The 21,253-nt window shown below is 67.9% G+C and overlaps 2 protein-coding genes across 6 annotated transcripts in view; one reads left to right on the top strand and one right to left on the bottom strand.

Moving 5' to 3' along the window:
- Positions 1–11: 11 nt before the first annotated feature.
- On the top strand, positions 12–15,075 carry PTPN23 (protein tyrosine phosphatase non-receptor type 23). 4 transcript variants are annotated; one of them, XM_086851228.1, is made up of 25 exons: positions 12–202; positions 1,432–1,506; positions 3,063–3,190; positions 3,965–4,041; positions 4,137–4,186; positions 4,652–4,783; positions 4,914–4,994; positions 5,340–5,471; positions 5,636–5,683; positions 5,847–5,903; positions 5,986–6,044; positions 6,284–6,363; positions 6,943–7,057; positions 7,791–7,856; positions 7,961–8,106; positions 9,213–9,521; positions 10,201–10,355; positions 10,424–10,575; positions 10,728–10,907; positions 11,037–12,939; positions 13,011–13,192; positions 13,872–13,976; positions 14,063–14,201; positions 14,282–14,389; positions 14,464–15,075. In XM_086851228.1, the coding sequence occupies exons 1-25, from the start codon at positions 119–121 to the stop codon at positions 14,971–14,973; spliced, it is 5,073 nt and encodes a 1,690-aa protein (XP_086707354.1). In that variant the 5' UTR covers positions 12–118; the 3' UTR covers positions 14,974–15,075. The 4 variants fall into 4 exon arrangements, with proteins under 4 accessions (XP_086707354.1, XP_086707294.1, XP_086707423.1 ...); XM_086851168.1 differs by lacking the exons at positions 12–202; positions 1,432–1,506 and having other exon boundaries at positions 1,521–3,190; XM_086851297.1 differs by lacking the exons at positions 12–202; positions 1,432–1,506; positions 3,063–3,190 and adding an exon at positions 3,365–3,438.
- A 25-nt stretch (positions 15,076–15,100) lies between these two features.
- Positions 15,101–21,253, bottom strand: part of SCAP (SREBF chaperone) — a 47,543-nt gene continuing 41,390 nt past the window's right edge. The window contains exons 18-22 of one of the 2 annotated variants that reach the window (XM_086851483.1): positions 21,048–21,130; positions 18,605–18,792; positions 17,592–17,672; positions 16,888–17,094; positions 15,101–16,063 (exon numbers count right to left, since the gene is read on the bottom strand). In XM_086851483.1, coding sequence (XP_086707609.1) covers positions 15,818–16,063; positions 16,888–17,094; positions 17,592–17,672; positions 18,605–18,792; positions 21,048–21,130 — 805 coding nt within the window. In that variant the 3' untranslated portion in view covers positions 15,101–15,817. The remainder of the gene's footprint in view (positions 16,064–16,887; positions 17,095–17,591; positions 17,673–18,604; positions 18,793–21,047; positions 21,131–21,253) is intronic. The other variant, XM_086851548.1, reaches the window with a different exon arrangement.

Below are 21,253 nucleotides of genomic sequence, written 5' to 3'. Positions count from 1 at the left end.
CCGCGCGCGGTTCCGGCGGGCCGGGATCGGGCCGGGATCGGGCCGGGATCGGGCCGGGATCGGGCCGGGATCGGGCCGGGATCGGGCCGGGATCGGGCCGGGATCGGGCCGGGCCGGGATGGAGGCCGTGCCCCGCATGCCCATGATCTGGCTCGACCTGAAGGAGGCCGGCGAGTTCGCCTTCAACGCCGCCGTCAAGAAGGTGGGGCCGGGGCCGGGGCCGGGCCGGCGGGGCCCCCGCGGGGTTTGGGGCCCGGGCGGGGGTTTGGGGCCCGGGAGGGACCGGGCAGGTCCGGGGGTCCCGGGAAGGGGGAACGGCGGTCGGGAATCGGAGCTGAGGGGTTCGGATCGGGCCGGGGAGAGGACAGGACCCCTTCCCGAGGGCTCCTTGCCACCCCTGCTTAATTAGTCCCTTAATTAGGGCCCCAAAGAAGCTCCAGCCCGTGCCGCGGGATTTCGGGGGCTCCTCAGGGCCGGCCTGGCTCCCCCCGCGGTTCTGGGGGGCACAGGCGGTGCCCCTCGGCCCCTTCCCCCTGCCCGCAGCTCCCTGTCCCGGCTCAGCCGTTCCCTGATCCCAGCGGGATTCCACCGGGATCCCAGCGATCCCAGCCCGATCCCACCCTGATCCCAGCGATCCCAGCCCGATCCCAGTGATCCCAGCGATCCCAGCCCGATCCCAGCGGTCCCAGCCCGATCCCACCCTGATCCCAGCGATCCCAGCCCGATCCCAGTGATCCCACCCTGATCCCACCCTGATCCCAGTGATCCCAGCCCGATCCCAGTGATCCCACCCTGATCCCACCCTGATCCCAGTGATCCCACCCCGATCCCAGCCCGATCCCAGTGATCCCACCCTGATCCCACCCTGATCCCAGTGATCCCACCCCGATCCCAGCCCGATCCCAGCCTGATCCCAGTGATCCCACCCTGATCCCACCCTGATCCCAGTGATCCCACCCTGATCTCACCCTGATCCCAGTGATCCCACCCTGATCCCAGCCCGATCCCAGCCTGATCCCAGTGATCCCACCCTGATCCCACCCTGATCCCAGTGATCCCACCCTGATCTCACCCTGATCCCAGTGATCCCACCCTGATCCCAGCCCGATCCCAGCGATCCCAGCCCGATCCCACCCTGATCCCAGTGACCCCACCCTGATCCCAGTGACCCCACCCTGATCCCACTGACCCCACCCCGATCCCACCGATCCCACCCCGATCCCAGTGACCCCAGCCCGATCCCACTGACTCCATCCTGATCCCAGTGACCCCAGCCCGATCCCACGCCGATCCCAGTGACCCCACGCTGATCCCACTGACCCCAGCCCGATCCCACTGACCCCAGCCTGATCCCCGCTGCCCGTGGGTGGGATTGGGATTCTCCCCCGTGGGATCCCCCCGGCTCTCGGGGCTCACCCTGTGCCTCCCCAGTTTGTGCTGAAGAACTATGGCGAGAACCCCGAGAGCTACAACGAGGAGCTGCGGAAGCTGGAGCTGCTCCGGCAGGTGAGGGGACCCTGGGGGCCGCCCCGGGGGGCTCTGGGCTGGCTCTGCCCCCCCCGGGCCGGGGGCTGTGCCTCAGCTGCTCCCCTCCCTGTCCCCTGCCCCACGGAGCGGCCCTTGGCTGATCCCAGTGATCCAGGAGCTGCTGCCTGGGGGGAGCAGGGACAACTCCCCAGGGACCCCAAAGCCTGGGGGGGTCCCAGCAGGCCCAGAGAGGGGGGCTCAGACACCCCCAGCCCAGCACTGGGGTTTCTCCTGAGGCAGGGGGGCAGGAAATGTTCCCAGGACACCCCAATCCCCGCGGTTCTCCCGGCCCTGGGGGCTGCAGAGCTGTGTTTTCCCACCCTCGTTTTTGGGCTGTGCCCGGGGCTTGGCGGGAGCCTGGGGCGGTGCTGGCTCAGCCTCCCCCACAGCACAGCTCTAGGATGTGTCCCCAGAGCCTGTCCCTGCTGCTGTCCCTGTGTCCCTGCTCCTGTCCCTGTGTCCCTGCTCCCGTCCCTGCTCCCGTCCCTGCTCCCGTCCCTGCTGCTGTCCCTGCTGCTGTCCTGCTCCCGTCCCTGCTCCCGTCCCTGCCCCTGTCCCTGCTCCTGTCCCTGCTCCTGTCCCTGCTCCTGTCCCTGCTCCCGTCCCTGCTCCCGTCCCTGCCCCTGTCCCTGCTCCTGTCCCTGCTCCTGTCCCTGCTCCTGTCCCTGCTCCTGTCCCTGCTCCTGTCCCGTTCCTGTCCCGTTCCTGTCCCGTTCCTCTCCCTGTTCCTGTCCCTGCTCCTGTCCCGTTCCTGTCCCTGCTCCTGTCCCGTTCCTGTCCCTGCTCCTGTCCCTGCTCCTGTCCCTGCTCCTGTCCCTGCTCCTGTCCCTGCTCCTGTCCCTGCTCCTGTCCCTGCTCCTGTCCCGTTCCTGTCCCTTTCCTGTCCCTGCTCCTGTCCCGTTCCTGTCCCTGCTCCTGTCCCGTTGCTGTCCCGTTCCTGTCCCTGCTCCTGTCCCGTTCCTGTCCCGTTCCTGTCCCTGCTCCTGTCCCTGCTCCTGTCCCGTTCCTGTCCCGTTCCTGTCCCTGCTCCTGTCCCTGCTCCTGTCCCGTTCCTGTCCCGTTCCTGTCCCGTTCCTGTCCCTGCTCCTGTCCCGTTCCTGTCCCGTTCCTGTCCCTGCTCCTGTCCCTGCTCCTGTCCCGTTCCTGTCCCGTTCCTGTCCCGTTCCTGTCCCTGCTCCTGTCCCGTTCCTGTCCCGTTGCTGTCCCGTTCCTGTCCCTGCTCCTGTCCCTGCTCCTGTCCCTGCTCCTGTCCCGTTGCTGTTCCTGCTCCTGTCCCGTTCCTGTCCCGTTGCTGTTCCTGCTCCTGTCCCGTTCCTGTCCCGTTCCTGTCCCTGCTCCTGTCCCTGCTCCTGTCCCTGCTCCTGTCCCGTTGCTGTCCCTGCTCCTGTCCCGTTCCTGTCCCGTTGCTGTCCCTGCTCCTGTCCTGTTCCTGTCCCGTTCCTGTCCCTGCTCCTGTCCCTGCTCCTGTCCTGTTCCTGTCCCGTTCCTGTCCCGTTCCTGTCCCTGCTCCTGTCCTGTTCCTGTCCCGTTCCCAGAGCGCCGTCAGCGTTCCCAGGGATTTCGAGGGCTGCAGCACCTTGCGCAAGTACCTGGGGCAGCTGCACTTCCTGCAGAGCCGCATCCCCATGGGAAACGGGCAGGACGCGGCCGTGCCCGTCACCTGGTGAGTGACTGGGATGGGATCTGGGATGGGATCTGGGATGGGATCTGGGATGGGATCTGGGATGGGATCTGGGATCTGGGATGGGATCTGGGATCTGGGATGGGATCTGGGGTGGGATCTGGGATGGGCGGGATGCGGCTGTGCCCGTCACCTGGTGAGCAACTGGGATCTGGGATGGGATCTGGGATGGGATCTGGGATGGGATCTGGGATCTGGGATGGGCAGGACGCGGCCGTGCCCGTCACCTGGTGAGCAACTGGGATCTGGGATCTGGGATGGGATCTGGGGTGTGGGATGGGATCTGGCATGGGCGGGATGCGGCTGTGCCCGTCACCTGGTGAGGGACTAGGGTCTGGGATCTGGGATGGGATCTGGGATCTGGGATGGGATCTGGGGTGTGGGATGGGATCTGGGATGGTCAGGACGCGGCTGTGCCTGTCACCTGGTGAGGGACTGGGATGGGATCTGAGATCTGGGATGGGATGGGGGACTGGGATCTGGGATGGGATCCAGGATAGAGGGCTGAGCTGGCAGGACACAGCCGTGCCTGTCACCTGGTGAGGGGCTGGGATGGGATCTGGGATCTGGGATGGGGATCCAGGATGTGGCCGTGCCCATTCCCTGTGGAGGAGCTGCTCCAGGACCCCCCTGGGGAATGGGGTCCTGCCCAGGGTGGCACAGGGGGATCCCAGGGGATCTCTGGGGAATGGGGCTCCCAGTGATTCCTCCTGGGAGAATCCCTGTTTGCTCCCTGTCCTGTGCCCCCTCCCCCAGGACTGAGATCTTCTCGGGCAAGGCGGTGACACACGAGGACATCAAGTACGAGCAGGCCTGTGTCCTCTACAACCTGGGTGAGCTCTGCATTCCTCAGCTCCGGGGCTCCTGGCCCCAGCCCCCTTTCCCAGGGGCTCTCGGGGTGTCCCTGAGCCCCCACCTGTCCCCACAGGAGCTCTGCATTCCATGCTGGGAGCCATGGACAAGCGAGTGTCCGAGGAGGTAACGGCGCCGGGGCACAGGTGGCACCCGGGCAGTGCCAGCTGCGTGTGGCAGGGCCTGTCCCTGTCACTGTGCTGGGCACTGCGGGGAACCTGGAGCAGGTCTGGGGTCTCCAGGTGCAGGACATTGAGGGGCTGGAGCACCAGGAGGGGCTGAGGGGACTCAGGAGGAGCCTTGGGGACAGGAGGGGACAGCCAGGGAGGGTCGGGCTCTGCTGCCAGGAACAGGGACAGGAGGAGAGGGAACAGCCTCAGGCTGGGTCAGGGGAGGCTCAGTTGGAAATTGGGAACATTCCTTCCCCAAAAACGCTCTCCAGGCCTGGCCCAGCTGCCCAGGACAGGGTGGAGTCTCCATCCCTGCAGGGATTTCAAATCCCTGTGGATGTGGCACCATCAGGGACACGGTCAGGGGTGGACTCCCATGATCTGGGAAACTTTTCCAAGCCCAAGGATTCCGTCCCCTCAGGGCATGAAGGTTTCCTGCACCCACTTCCAGTGTGCTGCCGGTGCCTTCACCTACCTGCGGGATCACTTCCCTCATTCCTACAGCGTGGACATGAGCCACCAGATCCTCAGCCTCAACATCAACCTCATGCTGGTAGGGATGGGGACACCGTGGGGCCGTGTTCCCTCTGCATCCAGGGACCCCGCTGTCCCCCAGGGGTTCCTTGTGGGCTCTGGGCTGTCCCAAGGCTGGGGACACTGGGACATTGCTCTGTCCCCGGCAGGGCCAGGCACAGGAGTGTCTCCTGGAGAAGTCCATGCTGGATAACAGGAAGAGCTTCCTCGTGGCCCGGATCAGCGCCCAGGTGAGCTCCAGGAGCTGCTCCCAGCACGGCCCTGCCCCGGCATCAGGAGCTGGAGAGGGACTTTGGGCAAGGGCCTGCAGTGACAGGACACAGGGAACGGCTTCCCACTGCTGGGGACATGGGGGGAGTATTGGAAGGAACTCCTGGCTGTGAGGTGGGTGAGGGACTGGGATGGAATTCCCTGGAAGTGCCCAGGGCCGGGCTGGACGGGGCTGGGAGCAGCCTGGGCTGGGGACAGTCCCAGCTCTGGTCCCAAACTCATCCCTGAGCTCCCCCCAGCCACTCCCCCTGCCCTGCTTCCCCTGGGATGCAGAATTCCAGGTTTCTCCCCTGTCCCTCCCATAGGTGGTGGATTACTACAAGGAGGCCTGCCGGGCGCTGGAGAACTCGGAGACGGCCTCGCTGCTGGGCAAGATCCAGAAGGACTGGAAGAAACTGGTTCAAATGAAAATCTATTATTTCGCTGCTGTGGCCCACGTGAGTGGGGGGAACTGGGGCTGGGGGGCTCTCCCTGTGCCCCCAGCCCACCTCGGGATGCTCCTGCCAGCTCTGGAGCAGCCCTGGCCGCTCCCGGGGGCTTTTCCTGCCCCTCTCAAAGCTCTCCCTGGAGTTACAGAGCTCTGATCCCGGTTTTCTTCCAGCTGCACATGGGGAAACAGGCCGAGGAGCAGCAGAAGTTTGGGGAAAGGGTAAGTGGGGCTGTGTGATCCCATTTCATCCGCTCCAACCTGGGAGAGGTTGGGAATCCACAGCCACGTCCTGTGTCAGGGCCTGGCTGCTCTGGGAGAGCCGTGGGGAGCTCTGGCCCTCGGGGGCTGCTGTTCCCCGAGCCCAACTCCCGCTCTCCCGCAGGTCATCTACTTCCAGAGCGCTCTGGACAAGCTCAACGAAGCCATCAAGCTGGCAAAGGTGCGTTCCTGCCCCCGGGGCTGGGGGCTTCCCCTCCCAGCTGGGGAGGGGGGAGGGATCCATTCCCCTCTCCATCCCACAGGGCCAGCCCGAAGCCGTGCAGGAGGCTCTGAGGTTCACCATGGATGTCATCGGTGGCAAGTGAGTCTGTGGGGCGCCCCAGGGCGTCTCCGTCCTTTGCCAGGGCTCGGGAATGTTGGTGGACGTGGACATGGAGCGTGGGGAGCGTTCCCGGTGTCCTGACGGGCAGAGCCCGGCGCTGCCCCGGGCCCTGGGCGTGGATGGCTGCTGTGGGAATTGCTGGAGCCCGTTGGGAGCGAGCTCAGGGAGCCGGGAATGTCTCCTGCTCCTTCTCTGTCAGCACCACCTCCCGTTCCCAGGTACAACTCGGCCAAAAAGGACAACGACTTCATCTACCACGAGGCCGTGCCCACGCTGGACACTCTGCAGTCCGTCAAAGGTCAGGGGGCTTCGGGCCCCTGGGGATCCACTGGGATTGAGTGGGAGGGGCTGTTCAGGAACAGGGATCCACTGGGATTGAGTGGGAGGGGCTGATCAGGGACAGGGATCCACTGGGATTGAGTGGGAGGGGCTGTTCAGGGACAGGGATCCACTGGGATTGAGCAGATGTTCAGGAACAGGGATCCACTGGGATTGAGTGGGAGGGGCTGTTCAGGGACAGGGATCCACTGGGATTGAGCAGATGTTCAGGAACAGGGATCCACTGGGATTGAGTGGGAGGGGCTGATCAGGGACAGGGATCCACTGGGATTGAGTGGGAGGGGCTGATCAGGGACAGGGATCCAGTGGGACTGAGCAGATGTTCAGGGACAGGGATCCACTGGGACTGAGCAGATGTTCAGGGACAGGGATCCACTGGGATTGAGCAGATGTTCAGGGACAGGGATCCACTGGGACTGAGCAGATGTTCAGGGACAGGGATCCACTGGGACTGAGCAGATGTTCAGGGACAGGGATCCACTGGGACTGGCAGGAGCAGCCGTTCAGGAGCGATCCCAGCCCGGGCTGTGTCCCTCAGGTGCCCCCTTGGTGAAGGCTCTGCCCGTCAACCCCACGGACCCTGCGGTCACCGGCCCGGACATCTTTGCCAAGCTGGTGCCCATGGCTGCCCACGAGGCCTCGTCCCTCTACAGGTGTGTCCAGAAACAGCCACAGCAGGTGGGATGGGATGGGATGGAATCCATGGATGGATGATGGATGGATGGATGATGGATGGATGATGGATGGATGATGGATGGATGATGGATGGATGGATGATGGATGATGGATGGATGATGGATGGATGATGGATGGATGATGGATGGATGATGGATGATGGATGATGGATGGATGATGGATGGATGGATGATGGATGGATGATGGATGGATGATGGATGGATGATGGATGGATGGATGGATGATGGATGGATGATGGATGGATGATGGATGATGGATGGATGATGGATGATGGATGGATGATGGATGGATGGATGGATGGATGGATGGATGGATGATGGATGGATGATGGATGGATGATGGATGGATGATGGATGGATGGATGGATGATGGATGGATGGATGATGGATGGATGATGGATGATGGATGGATGGATGGATGGATGATGGATGGATGGATGGATGATGGATGATGGATGGATGATGGATGATGGATGGATGATGGATGGATGGATGGATGATGGATGGATGATGGATGGATGGATGATGGATGGATGGATGCTGGATGATGGATGGATGGATGGATGGAATCCATGGATGGATGATGGATGGATGGATGCAATCCATGGATGGATGGGTGGGTGGAGCTGGGGCTGGTGCCTGGTGAGGATTTCTCTGCACTCACACCACGTTCTGTTCTGTCCCGTCCCAGCGAGGAAAAGGCCAAGCTGCTGCGGGACGTGATGGCCAAGATCGAAGCCAAGAACGAAGTGCTGGAGTACGTGAGGGGCCCGGCCCTGCTGCCCCACGGGGTCCCGGTGCTCCCGAGCCTCTGGCAGGGGGGACAGTGCCACCCCTCAGGGGCCCCTCTGTGTCCCACAGCCAGTTCATGGACTCCATGCAGCTGGACCCCGACACCGTGGACAACCTGGACATGTACGAGCACATCCCGCCCGTGCTGATGGAGAAATGCGCCGCGCTCAGCGTGCGCCCCGACACCGTCCGCAACCTCGTCCAGTCCATGCAGGGTGAGGGCTGGGGGGCCTGGGGGGGCTGGCCCTGCTCCCTGCATGGGGCTGGGGGGCCTGGGGGGGCCTGGCCCTGCTCCCTGCCCGGGGCTGGGGGGGGCTGGGGGGGCTGGGGGGGCTGGCCCTGCTCCCTGCCCGGGGCTGAGGGGCCTGGGGGGGCTGGGGGGGCCTGGCCCTGCTCCCTGCCCGGGGCTGGGGGGGCTGGGGGGGCCTGGCCCTGCTCCTTGCCCGGGGCTGGGGGGGGCTGGGAGGGCCTGGCCCTGCTCCCTGCCCGGGGCTGAGGGGCCTGGGGGGGCCTGGCCCTGCTCCCTGCCTGGGGCTGGGGGGGCTGGGGGGCCTGGCCCTGCTCCCTGCCCGGGGCTGAGGGGGCTGGGGGGGCTGGGGGGGCCTGGCCCTGCTCCCTGCCCGGGGCTGGGGGGGCTGGGGGGCCTGGGGGGGCTGGCCCTGCTCCCTGCCCGTGGCTGGGGGACCTTGGAGCCGGCGTTGTTCCTGCCCAAGGTGTTGGGAATGTTGTCACGTGTGGCTGGTTCTGTACTGGCACAAAGTCCTGAATCCCAAAGCGTTTTCCCTGTTGGATGGGAGGGGAGATGACCCCGAGGGTGCCCAGGAGCTCTGGGTCCCTGCCTGGGGCTGTCACAGCCAGGGTGACTCCTGGGGCTGTCATAGCCAGGGTGACTCCTGGGGCTGTCACAGCCGAGGTGACTCCTGGGGCTGTCACAGCCAGGGTGACTCCTGGGGCTGTCACAGCCGAGGTGACTCCTGGGGCTGTCACAGCCAGGGTGACTCCTGGGGCTGTCACAGCCAGGGTGACTCCTGGGGCTGTCACAGCCGAGGTGACTCCTGGGGCTGTCACAGCCAGGGTGACTCCTGGGGCTGTCACAGCCAGGGTGACTCCTGGGGCTGTCACAGCTGAGGTGACTCCTGGGGCTGTCACAGCCAGGGTGACTCCTGGGGCTGTCACAGTTGGGGTGACTCCTGGGGCTGTCACAGCCGGGGTGACTCCTGGGGCTGTCACAGCCGGGGTGACTCCTGGAGCCGCCGTGTCCCTGCCTGGCTGCAGGCAGGAGGTGACCCCACCCCCAGCAGCCCCCCCCGTGTCCCCCCAGTGCTCTCGGGGGTCTTCACCGACGTGGAGGCGTCGCTGAAGGAGATCCGGGACCTGCTGGAGGAGGACGAGGCGCAGGAGCGGAAGCTGCAGGAGCTGCTGGGGAGGGTCCCGCCGGCGCCGGGGTCCCCCCCGGGGCTGGCCGAGGTGAGCAAGGAGTGCTCCAAGTACCTGGAGCTGCACGAGAAGGCGAGCTTCACCAACACCGAGCTGCACCGCGCCATGAACCTGCACCTGGGCAACCTGCGCCTGCTCGGCGGCCCCCTGGAGCAGGTGCGGGCTGCGCTGCCCACCCCCACCCTCTCTGAAGGTGAGGCTGCCATGGGGGGCTGGGGGGGCAGGGCTGTACCCCTTGTGTCCCCCAGGGGACTGGCAGTGTCCCCCCTGGCTGGGGGAGGCAGGGCTGTCCCTCTCTGTGTCCCCCAGGGGACTGGCAGTGTCCCTGGGCTGGAGGGGGGCAGGGCTGTACCCCTTGTGTCCCCCTCGGGCCGGGGGAGGCAGGGCTGTCCCTCTCTGTGTCCCCACAGGGGACTGGCAGTGTCCCCCCCCCAGCTGGGGGGGCAGGGCTGTACCCCTTGTGTCCCCACAGGGGACTGGCAGTGTCCCTCTCTGTGTCCCCACAGGGGACTGGCAGTGTCCCTGGGCTGGGGGAGGCAGGGCTGTCCCTCTCTGTCCCCACAGGGGACTGGCAGTGTCCCCCCCCAGCTGGGGGAGGCAGGGCTGTCCCTCTCTGTGTCCCCACAGGGGACTGGCAGTGTCCCCTCCCAGCTGGGGGAGGCAGGGCTGTCCCTCTCTGTGCCCCCCCCCCGGGGGTCCCCGTGTGTCCCCTGGCTGTGTCTGTGTCTGGGGCGGGGGTTTGTCCCCAAGGGACCGTGCAGAGTGGCTCCTGGCTGGGGACAGAGGGGACAGGGGGGTCCCAGGCAAGGCCTGGCTCTGCAGATCCCCCCGCGGGGTCCCTGGGGTTCCTCAGCCCTGACCCCCCGCCCCAGACGACAAACAGGTGCTGCAGAACCTGAAGCGGATCCTGGCCAAGGTGCAGGAGATGCGGGACCAGCGGATGTCCCTGGAGCAGCAGCTGCGGGAGATGATCCAGAAGGACGACATCACCACCTCGCTGGTCACCACCGACCGCTCCGAGATGAAGGTGGGCGCGGGGACCCCGCTGGGGCCGCCCCGTCCCTGGGCCCCGCCGACCCTCCCGTGTCCCCGCAGAAGCTCTTTGAGGAGCAGCTCAAGAAGTACGACCAGCTCAAGGTGTACCTGGAGCAGAACCTGGCTGCCCAGGAGAACGTGCTCAAGGCCCTGACCGACGCCAACGTCAAATACGCGGCCGTGCGCAAGGCCCTGGCCGAGGTGGAGCACAAGTGAGTGAGGAGGGCCCGGGAGCAGCCCCAAGCCCCTGGGGCTGCCGTGGGGCCAGCACCGCTCTGCCCTGCCCCGCTGCTGGGGCTGCGGCGCCTCCGTGCCCACCCCGCGGGGAGCGGGAGCAGCGAGCCCCTCCGTGTCCCCGTCCCAGGTGGAACACGACCGTGCAGACCCTGGTGGCCTCCTACGAGGCGTACGAGGACCTGATGAAGAAGTCGCAGGAGGGGAAGGATTTCTACACGGACCTGGAGGGGAAGGCGGCCAAGCTGCTGGAGCGGGCGCGGGCGGCGTGCCAGGCCAGCCAGGCTCAGCGGCAGCAGCTGCTGGAGAGGTGGGTGGGCACGGCCCGGGGGGTGCCCTGAGACCCCCGGGGGGTGAGGAGGGGCTTTGGGAGCTGGGCAGGGCTCCCGGTGCCCGTGGGGCAGTGGGGGGTGACAGCACTGACCCCCTGTGCCCCCAGGGAGCTGAAGAAGCAGCCGCCCCCCCGGCCCACGGCCCCCAAGCCCCCCCTGCAGAAGAAGGCGCCGGACGAGGCCGGGGGTCCCGAGCCCGCCGAGCTGGGCTCGCTGGTGCTGCCGGAGCTGCCCGAGGAGCTGCGGAGCCTCCCCCCGGAGCTGCTGCCCGGGCCCCTGGGCCAGCTGCCCCCCCCCGCGCTGGCCGCCCTGCCCGGGGGGCTGCGACCCCCCGAGCCCTACATGCTGCCGGGGGGGGTGGCCAGCGCCCCGCTGCCCCCGCTGGCCCCCGCGCCCCCCTTCCCGGGGCACTACCGCCTGCCCGGGCCCGCCGCCGTCCCCTTCCCCGCCCCCGGGGGGGTCCCGGGGCAGCTCCTGCAGCCCTCGGCCCCGGCCGGGCCTGGCCCCAGCTCCGCCGCCCCCCAGCTCTTCCCGGCCGCGCCCCTGATGCGCCAGCCGGGGTTCGGGGGGGGTCCCCACGTGCCGCCCCCGCGCTCGTCCCCCCAGCACGGGCCCCTGCCCGCCCCCGCCTACGGCCCGGGCCGTTCCGGGGCGACCCCCGGGCCCCTCCGGCCGCCCGTGCCGGGGGCAGCGCCCGCGGGGGCCCAGCCGGGGCTGGGGGGCCACGAGCCCCCGGGCACGCGCCCGGCCACCACCACGGTGGACAGCGTGCAGGCCCCCATCTCCAGCTGCTCCGTGCCCCCCCGGGGACCCCCGGGCCCCTTCCTGCCCCCCCAGCGCCCGGGGGGGGCCCCGGGACCCTTCCCCTTCGCTGCGGGGGGGGTCCAGCCCTTCGGGACACCGGCACAGGCCCCCTTCCCCCAGGCGCAGCCCCCGCCCGCCTTCGCCCAGGGTCCCCAGCAGTTCCCCCCGGGTCCCTTCCTGCCCCCGGGCCGAGCCCAGGCCCCTCTGCCCTTCCAGCAGCCCCCCCGAGTGCCCCTGGCGCCCCCGGCCCAGTTTCCCCCGCAGCCCTTCCCCGCTCCCGGGGCCCCGGGGCAGGCCCCGCTGCCCCCGCAGCTCTTCCAGCTCCCCGGGCAGGAGCAGCTGCCCCCCGCGGGCCTGGCCGCAGCCGCTGGGGCCGTGCCCTTCCCCGGGACCCCCGGCCAGGGCGGCCCCCCGGCGCTGCCCTTCTGCCCCAGCCCGGCTCCCCCCGGCGCTCAGCCGCCCCCCGGGCCCGCGGCTCCCGGCCAGGCCCCTTCTCCCGGGCCCCTGCCGGGCCCCGTGCTGGTGCAGGGCCCGCTGCTCCCGTCCCCGGCCCCGTCCCCGTCCCCAGCCGTGCCCGTGCAGCCCCCGGCCCCGCGGGCCCCCCCGGCGGGCAGCGGGGCCGCTCCGTTCCCCCGGCAGAGCCGCTGCCCCGCCGATCTGCTGTCGTGCAGCCCCGAGAGCCAGCCCGGCGGCTCGGCCGCGCCCGGGGGGCTGCTGCAGCCCACCAAGGCGGGCCCGCAGGAGGGGCAGCGGCCCCGGGCCGTGCAGCTGATCGAGGCCGATCCGTACGCGGAGCCCGAGCGCGTGCGGCGGCTGCTGGCGGAGCTGCAGCGCTTCCGCGGCCAGGCCGAGCGGCTGGAGCGGCCCGCGGCCGGCGGCGGCTCCGAGCTGGACGCGCTCTGGAAGGAGCTGCAGGAGGCGCAGGAACGCGACGCCCGGCAGCGCTCCATCGCCATCGCCCGCTGCTACTCCATGAAGAACCGGCACCAGGACATCATGCCCTACGACCGGAACCGCGTGGTGCTGCGCTCGGGCAAGGACGACTACATCAACGCCAGCCGCGTGGAGGACCTGTCCCCGTACTGCCCTGCGCTCATCGCCACCCAGGCCCCGCTGCTCGGCACCGCCGCCGACTTCTGGCTCATGATCTACGAGCAGAAGGTGTCGGTGGTGGTGATGCTGGTGTCGGAGCAGGAGCTGGACAAGGTGCGGGCCCGGGCCGGTGTGGCTGTGCGGCGGCGGGCCCGGGCTGTGCTGAGCGTGCCGTTCCCCCGCAGAAGGTGCTCCGGTACTTCCCGAGCGAGCGGGGCCAGCCCGTGGCGCACGGGCCCCTGAGCGTGGCGCTCAGCGGGCTGCGGGTGACCCCCACGCACGTGGAGCGGCTGCTGACGCTGCAGTTCCGCGAGCAGAGCCTCAAACGCACCGTGGCGCACCTGCACTTCACCTCCTGGCCTGAGCTGTGCGGGGACACGGGGACATGGGGGGCATGGGGGGACACGGGGGGACACGGGGACATAGGGGACACGGGGGGCGGGGGGGACATGGGGGACACGGGGGGACACGGGGACATGGGGGACACGGGGGGCACGGGGGGCACGGGGGGACACGGGGACACGGGGGGCACGGGGGGACACGGGGACATGGGGGGGGCACGGGGGGACACGGGGGGCGGGGGGACATGGGGGGCGGGGGGGACACGGGGGACATGGGGGGGCACGGGGGACACGGGGGGACACGGGGGCTCACAGGGGGACACAGAGGTCACAGGGGGACACGGGAGGTTACAGGGGGACAGAGGGGGACACGGGCTCACAGGGGGACACGGGCTCACAGGGGGACAGAGGGGGTCACTGGGGCTCACAGGGGGTCACTGGGGGACACAGGGGGCTCACAGGGGGACACGGGGGGTTACAGGGGGACACTGGGGGACACGGGGGGGGGGACACAGGGGGACACGGGGGTCACAGGGGGCTCACATTGGGACAGAGGGGGTCACAGGGGGACACGGGGGTCACAGGGGGTCACTAGGGGACACAGGGGGCTCCCAGGGGCATCTCCTGCGGGGGGAGCACGGCTCCGGGGTCGGGGAGGGTGTTTGGGGGGCCCCGAGCGCGGAGCGAGCGTCCCCCCGTCCCCAGGGGCCTGCCCGAGAGCAAGGGGAGCCTCCTGCGCTTCATCCAGGAGGTGCACGGTCACTACCTGCACCAGCGGCCGCTGCACACCCCGGTCGTGGTGCACTGCAGGTGAGCGGGCCCGGGGGGCTCCCGGGCCGGGGGAGAGGGGCTCCCCGTTCTCCGGGCTCTGTCACGGCTCGGGGGTCTCTCCGCAGCTCCGGCGTGGGCCGCACCGGCGCGTTCTGCCTGCTGTACGCGGCCGTGCAGGAGGTGGAGGCCGGGAACGGCATCCCGGAGCTGGCGCAGCTGGTCAGGCGGATGCGGCAGCAGCGCAAGCACATGCTGCAGGAGAAGGTACCGGGGCGGGGGGCTGCACCCCGGGCGTGGGGGGCTCGGGCCGCCCCCCGGGCCTCACCGTGTCCCCTCCCCTGCAGCTGCACCTCAAGTTCTGCTTCGAGGCCGTTCTGCTCCACGCCGAGCAGGTGCTGCTGCGCCACGGCGTGGGCGCCCCGGCCAAGCCCCCCAACAGCGCCTCCCCCAAGGTGGGTGCGGGTGAGCTCGGGGGGTTTGGGGGGGCTCTGCCGCTGCCGGGGCTCACGGGGCCGCTCTCCCCCAGCTCTACTTCCAGCAGGACCCGCAGGACCTGGTGCTGGGGGGGGACGTTCCCATCAGCTCCATCCAGGCCACCATCGCCAAGCTCAGCATCAAAGCGGGGGGGCCCAGCGCGGAGCCCGGGGAGGGCTGGGGGCAGGACCCGGACCCCGCCGAGCCCGAGGTGCCGCCGGTCATTCCCGACGGCGGCGTGGACGGTGCTGACACCCCCGAGCCCCCCGAGGCAGCGGGTGACGCCGAGAGCAGCAACCACGTAGGGGGGGGGGAGAGCCCCGAGGGGCCGCCGGAGCCCCCCGCTGTCCCCCCGGCCTCCTCCTCCTCCTCCTCCTCCCTGGAGCTCCTGGCCTCGCTGACGCCCGAGGCCTTCAGCCTGGACGGGTCCCTCAAGGGCAAGCAGCGCATGAACAAGCAGAACTTCCTGCAGGCGCAGCCGGGCGAGGGGCTCCGGGGACCCCGGCCCAGCGATGACCCCCTCAGCATGCTCGACCCCCTCTGGACCCTCAACAAGGCGTGAGGGGGGCGGGGGCCCCCCGGCCCCCAGCCCCGCTTGGTTTGACTCTGGGTAGAACTGACTTTTTCAGCTCTTTGCTACTAAAATAAAGCGAGTTTATCTGCAGGGCCGAGCCCTGGTGCTCCGGGGCTGGGCTGGGTTAGTTCCGTTTAATGGAGCTTCCTGCACACCTTAGAAAACGCGCTCCGTACAAAAGCGTCCCCTGCACAGCACGAAGGCGCAGCCGGGCCAGGGCCACCCGCGGGGGCCGCGCCGGGGTCCCGGGGGTCCCCACAATCCCCGGGGCCCGCTCGGGTCCCTCCCCAGCGCCTGCAGGAGGGGGCGAGGGCTCCGCCCGCTCCCAACCTGAGAGAAGCCTCCTCTGGCCCCGCAGCGGGAGGATGAGGAAGGGGAGGATGAGGAAGGGGAGGAGGAGGATGAGGAAGGTGCTATTGCTGCGGGAGGGAGCCGGGCGGGGCAGCTGTGCCAGGGCACGGCAAGGGCAGCGCTGCCGGGGCTGGGCCCCCGCGCCCCCTGCCCCAATAAATAACTATTTACAGCGTATAAATAAATAGGGTGGGGGCAGCTGCGGCCCCGGGCGGGGTCGGGCGGGGCCCTGCCGCGCCCTAAGGCACGTGGGGGCCGAGCCCGGCCCAGGAGGGGCCGGTACCGGTACCGGGGCTGTCCGAGCCCGGTTCTGGGGGCGGTGTCGGGCCGGCCCCGCTCCTGCCCTGTCCCCCGCCCCGTGTCCCCCTGCCGGGGGTCCCCGACCCCGCACGGGGGACGCTGCTGGAGCCGGGAGAGCAGCGGCAGGGCGGCGGCCTCGCCCCGGTGGCACGGATGGAGCCCCGCCGGGCCCTCCTCCCGCTCAGTCCAGCTTATCCAGCACCGAGGGCACGTAGACCAGGCTGAGCTCGCTGCCGAAGTTGCAGACGATGGCGGCGTTGTCCAGCACCAGGATCTGCCGCGCCGGCTGAGACTCGTTGCTCTTGCCCAGGTAGACGGTCTGGAGCAGGTCCCCGTAGCCGATGTCCCAGAAGGACACGCAGCCCTGGCCGCCCGTCACCAGCAGGTTGTCGGAGATGACGCCCAGGCTGGCACCGCAGCCCAGCTCCTGCGGGCACAGGGCGCAGAGCTGAGCCCCGAGGGTCGGAAAGGGGCAGAGCCTTGCCTGGGTCCGGCCCGTCCTGAGCCTTCCCCTGGGCCAGGGAGGATTCCCCAAGCGCGTGGAGCTGAGTAGAGGCTGCTCAGAGGTGTCTGTGGGGGCTGGGAAACTCAGGCTGTGAGGTGGAGCTGGGAAGGGGCTGGAGAATTCCTGAGGGAGATGGGAAGGGGCTGGAGAATTCCTGAGGGAGATGGGAAGGGGCTGGAGAATTCCTGAGGGAGATGGGGAAGGGGCTGGAGAATTCCTGAGGGAGCTGGGAAGGGGCTGGAGAATTCCTGAGGGAGATGGGAAAGGGCTGGAGAATTCCTGAGGGAGATGGGAAGGGGCTGGAGCCCCAGGAATTCCTGAGGGAGCTGGGAAGGGGCTGGAGAATTCCTGAGGGAGCTGGGAAGGGGCTCAGGCTGGAGCAAGGGAGGCTCAGGGGGAATTTCTGGCTCTGCACAAGTCCCTGGCAGGAGGGGACAGCCGTGGGGATTTGGGATCTGCTCCCAGGGAACAGGGACAGGAGGAGAGAACGGCCTCAGGCTGGGCCAGGGGAGGCTCAGGCTGGACACCAGCAGGTATTTCCTCACAGAAAGGGTGATCAGACTCTGGAAGGGGCTGCCCAGAGTAGCAGAGTCCCCTTCCCTGGAAGGATTTAGAAGCCACATGGATGTGGCACCCGGGGACACAATCAGTGGTGGCCCTGGCAGCACAGGGGGTGGTTGGACTCCCTGGGCTCCCAGGGTTTTCCAACCCGAGCAGTTCCCGGTTTCCTGCCCCCCGGGTCCCACCTGCTGGATGGAGTAGAGCTTGATGCCCGAGCTGCGGTCCCAGATGCTGATGACATCGTCCAAGCCGCTGCTGATGACGCAGGACGTGGTGCAGGTCAGGGAGGTGACGTCCCCACGGTGGGCGAACACGTGGCTCACGCGGCTGCCCGTCAGCACGTCCCACAGGCAGATGGCCCCGTCCTGGCCACCGCTGGCCAGCACCATGGTCTGCGGGACACCGGGGCCACGTCAGCGCCAGGGGACACGGTGCACCCCTCTCCCAGCACGGGCAGGAGGTCACACGGGTGTGGCTGGAGCCCTGAGTGCCAGCCCCGGTGTCCCCTGCCTGTTCTGGTGCTTCAGCGGGCTGGGACCGACAGAGCCCCAGTGCTGAGCCCCAGCTCACTCAGATGTGGGGGAGCCCCTGGGGGCACAGGCCCCCTCTCAGGCCTGCTCAGCCCCACCTGGCAGTGCAGGAACAGGGGACTCCCTGCTCCAGGAGGACAGAGAAGCAAGAGAGCTCCAGGGAAAGGGATTGCTGAGCTCACACTGAACTGGGGGAACGCTCCGGCTCAGCCAGAGATGGAGGGACCCAGGTGGGTCAGGGATGGGAGCAGGGATGCAGCCAGGTATGGGCTGTGTTCTCAGGGCTGGGTTCAGCTGTGAGCTCAGGTGAGCCCAGGTGTGAAGGCAGGTGAGGGCTCAGGCCCAGCAGCTCCCTGTACCTGGTCGATGTACACGGCTGTGATGGCTCCCGAGTGGCCCTGCAGGGTGAACAGGCAGCACGAATCCTCCAGCCGGAACACCTGCGGCAGGAGTGAGGCTCCAGCTCAGGCTGCTGCCACCTGAGCTCCCCACCACGCACCAGATCCCACCTGCTCCCCCTGGCCCGTGGTGCCTCGGGGTGCTGCAGCCCAGGGCACGGTGGGCAGTGCAGGGTGGTGACAGCTGAAGGGGAGAGGGGACATCCCAGAGCCTGGATCTGCCACTCAGGGTATGTCACAGCAACCTCATGGGATGCTCCAGTCTGGGGACACAGGAGCTGGAGAGCTGGGGGAGACCCTGGGGTGCTGCTGGACGTGACCAGCTGTGCCCAGGGGGGTAAAAGGCCAGCGGCACCTGACCAGGGTGGCCACCAGGACAGGGGTTGTCCTTCTGTGCTGGCCCTGCTGAGGGACCCCCTGGAATCCTGGAGAGCCCAGGAGAGGCTGGGGTGTGTCCAGGGAAGGGGCTGGAGAATCCCTGAGGGAGCTGGGAAGGGGCTCAGGCTGGAGCAAAGGAGGCTCACGGGGAATTTCTGGCTCTGCACAAGTCCCTGAGAGGACAGCCAGGGGGTCGGGCTCTGCTCCCAGGGAACAGGGACAGGAGGAGAGGGAGGTTCAGGCTGGATATTGGGAAAACTCCTTCATGGAAGGAGTGGTCAGGCATTGGAAGGGGCTGCCCAGGGCAGGGGTGGAGTCCCCATTGCTGGAGGGATTGAAAAGCCCTGTGGACGTGGCACTTGGGGACATGGATCAGTGGTGGCATTGGCAGTGCTGGGGACTGGCTGGACTTGATACTCTTGAAGAGCTTTTCCAAGCTCAGCGATTCCATAGTTCTCCTGAGGTGTGAGGGTGTCACACTCAGCTCGGGGTGACGCTCACCGGGCTCCGTCCTCCCCTCTCCTCCGACGCAGGCGGGTGATCAGAGCCCCGAGCTCCCCTCCCCGCGTGCCCCACGGCCGTCCCTGTCCCCTCACCCTGAGCGTGTGGTCCTGGCTGCCGGTGACGAGGCGGCCGGCCGCGGCCTTGAGCGCGGTGATGGGTTTGTGGTGCGCGCAGGCCACGCTGTGGGTGAGGCGGCAGCGCACGGCGGCCCCGCGGCCCAGCTCCGGCGACGGCGGCAGGCTGCTCCTGCCCGCGGCTCCTGCGGGGACACGCGCGCCCGCTGCAGTCCCGTTACCGGCTTTTGGCAAAGCTCAAACTGTTGGTTGGTTGTTCCTTTCCGCACAGGTTAAGTGGAACGGTTTCTCCACATCCATCAAAACAAATTCCTCCCTTCCTCCTTCAGAGTCCCTTGTCTGTCACCCCAGCCCTGCCCATCATTGTAAACCCCACCCTGCCTTCCAGATCCTTCCCTGTCAATCATTTGTCCCTCGAGGCCCCATTGGTCAGTGTATTTTGCTCCCTCCCTCCGTGTGTCCCTATTGGTCAGGAATTTGTGGTCCCCGCCCCTCGGGGTTCCCCATTGGTCCGTGGTTTGTTCCCGCCCCTGGGGCTGGGGCTGGATTTAAGCCCTGCACAGGGGGCTCGGGGCTCGCTGGGACCTGAGCCCTTCTGGTGCGGATCCCTCATTTCCCTGATAAACCATCCCTGGGAACTCCAGTCCAGGAGACTCCTCTGCTTTCCTGCCTCCACCCCTGACACCGTGCAGCGCAGAGCCTGGGGCGGCCCAAGGCTCTGGGGGTTTCACTGAGGGAAAAGCTAAATCCCCAGCGATTCCTGAGTGACTCCTCAGTGATTCCCCCGGCGATTCCCCCAGGGATTCCCTCAGTGATTCCTGAGTGATTCCCACAGTGATTCCCACAGTGATTCCCCAGGGATTCCCCCAGGGATTCCCCCGGTGATTCCTGAGTGATTCCCCCAGGGATTCCCCCGGTGATTCCTGAGTGATTCCCACAGTGATTCCCCAGGGATTCCCCGGTGATTCCTGAGTGATTCCCCCAGGGATTCCCCCGGTGATTCCTGAGTGATTCCCACAGTGATTCCCACAGTGATTCCCCGGTGATTCCTGAGTGATTCCCCCAGGGATTCCCCCGGTGATTCCTGAGTGATTCCCACAGTGATTCCCCAGGGATTCCCACAGTGATTCCCCCGGTGATTCCTGAGTGATTCCCCCAGGGATTCCCCCGGTGATTCCCCCAGCAATTCCCCCAGCGATTCCTCCAGTGATTCCCCACTCTTGGCACTCCTCTGCACCGGAGTGTGAAAGAACACCGCAGAGCTGGCCGGAGCTCCGGGGCACAGCGGTGTCACACCCCTGCCGTGGGCTGAGGGGCTCCAGGTGCTGAGCCTTGGGGAGCTCCGGGTGCTGAGCCTTGGGGGGCTCTGGGGGGCTCCGGGTGCTGAGCCTTGGGGGGCTCCAGGTGCTGAGCCTTGGGGGGCTCCGGGTGCTGAGCCTCGGGGGGCTCCGGGTGCTGAGCCTTGGGGGGCTCCGGGTGCTGAGCCTCGGGGGGCTCTGGGGGGCTCCGGGTGCTGAGCCTCGGGGGGCTCTGGGTGCTGAGCCTCGGGGGGCTCTGGGTGCTGAGCCTCGGGGGGCTCTGGGGAGCTCCAGGTGCTGAGCCTTGGGGGGCTCCGGGGGGCTCTGGGTGCTGAGCCTCGGGGGGCTCCAGGTGCTGAGCCTCGGGGGGCTCCGGGTGCTGAGCCTCGGGGGGCTCTGGGGGGCTCCGGGTGCTGAGCCTCGGGGGGCTCTGGGGGGCTCTGTCTGCTGGGCTTTATGGAATTAGGGCTGGCATCGCTGTGAACCCTCTGTGCTCCAGAGCCACACAGGACACAGGAGCTCAACAGGCCCAAAGAATTCCAGACTGGTTTGGGATGGAACAGACCTTAAAGCCCATCTGGTCCCACACCCTGCCTGCCAGGGGCAGGGACACTTTCCGCTGGCCCAGACTGCTCCTGGGATGTCCAGCCTGGCCTTGGACACTTCCAGGGATGGGGCAGCCACAGCTTCTCCAGGAAGCTCATTCCAGTCCCTCCCCACTCTCCCAGGGAAGAATTTCTCCCCATCTGAATCATTCCCTCTCTTCTGCTCCAGAAGCAAAGGATCCCTGTGCTCTGACCAGCCCCTGGGCCAGCCTGGGCTGTGCTGTGGCTGCAGCGGGGGCTCGGGCTGTTCCTGGGGTGGGAACGGGTGACACAGAGAGGGGAGAGAGAAGAGGAAGGATGAGGGCAGTGCTGGGAGCACATGGGAGCCCCTGGCCCCGTGCCCTGGGGAAAACCAGCATGGGGATGTTCCCAGCACAGGGAGCCCTCAGCTGGGCACAGCTCCGGGTGCTTCTGGAGCAGCTTCTGGAGCAGCTTCTGGAGCAGCTGGCACCAAAGCTGAAGTGGGTGTGAGGAAGACTCGGCTATGAGGAGGAGGAAGAGGGAGGAGGGGAAGGCAGGAGCCCAGGACAGCGCACTGACGTTCCAACAGCCGCTCACCTCGGAACTGCAGGTGGTTCAAGGGCGTGTGTGTCTCCAGAGAGAAGAAATCCAAGGAGCCATTCAGCCGGGCAGCCACGATCCTGAGGGAGACATGGGGGGTGAGGAGAGGCCCCTCCCCGAGCCCCAGAGCCGGCACCCCTGGGCCAAGCACAGCCCACCCGCTCCCCAGAGGAGGCTGCACGGAGCTGGGCCGGGACACCAGA

The sequence above is a fragment of the Cyanistes caeruleus genome, chromosome 1, assembly GCF_971803275.1.
Source record: "Cyanistes caeruleus chromosome 1, bCyaCae1.hap1.1, whole genome shotgun sequence".
In the NCBI taxonomy this organism is placed as follows: domain Eukaryota; kingdom Metazoa; phylum Chordata; class Aves; order Passeriformes; family Paridae; genus Cyanistes; species Cyanistes caeruleus.
This window is presented reverse-complemented; position numbering and strand designations above follow the sequence as displayed.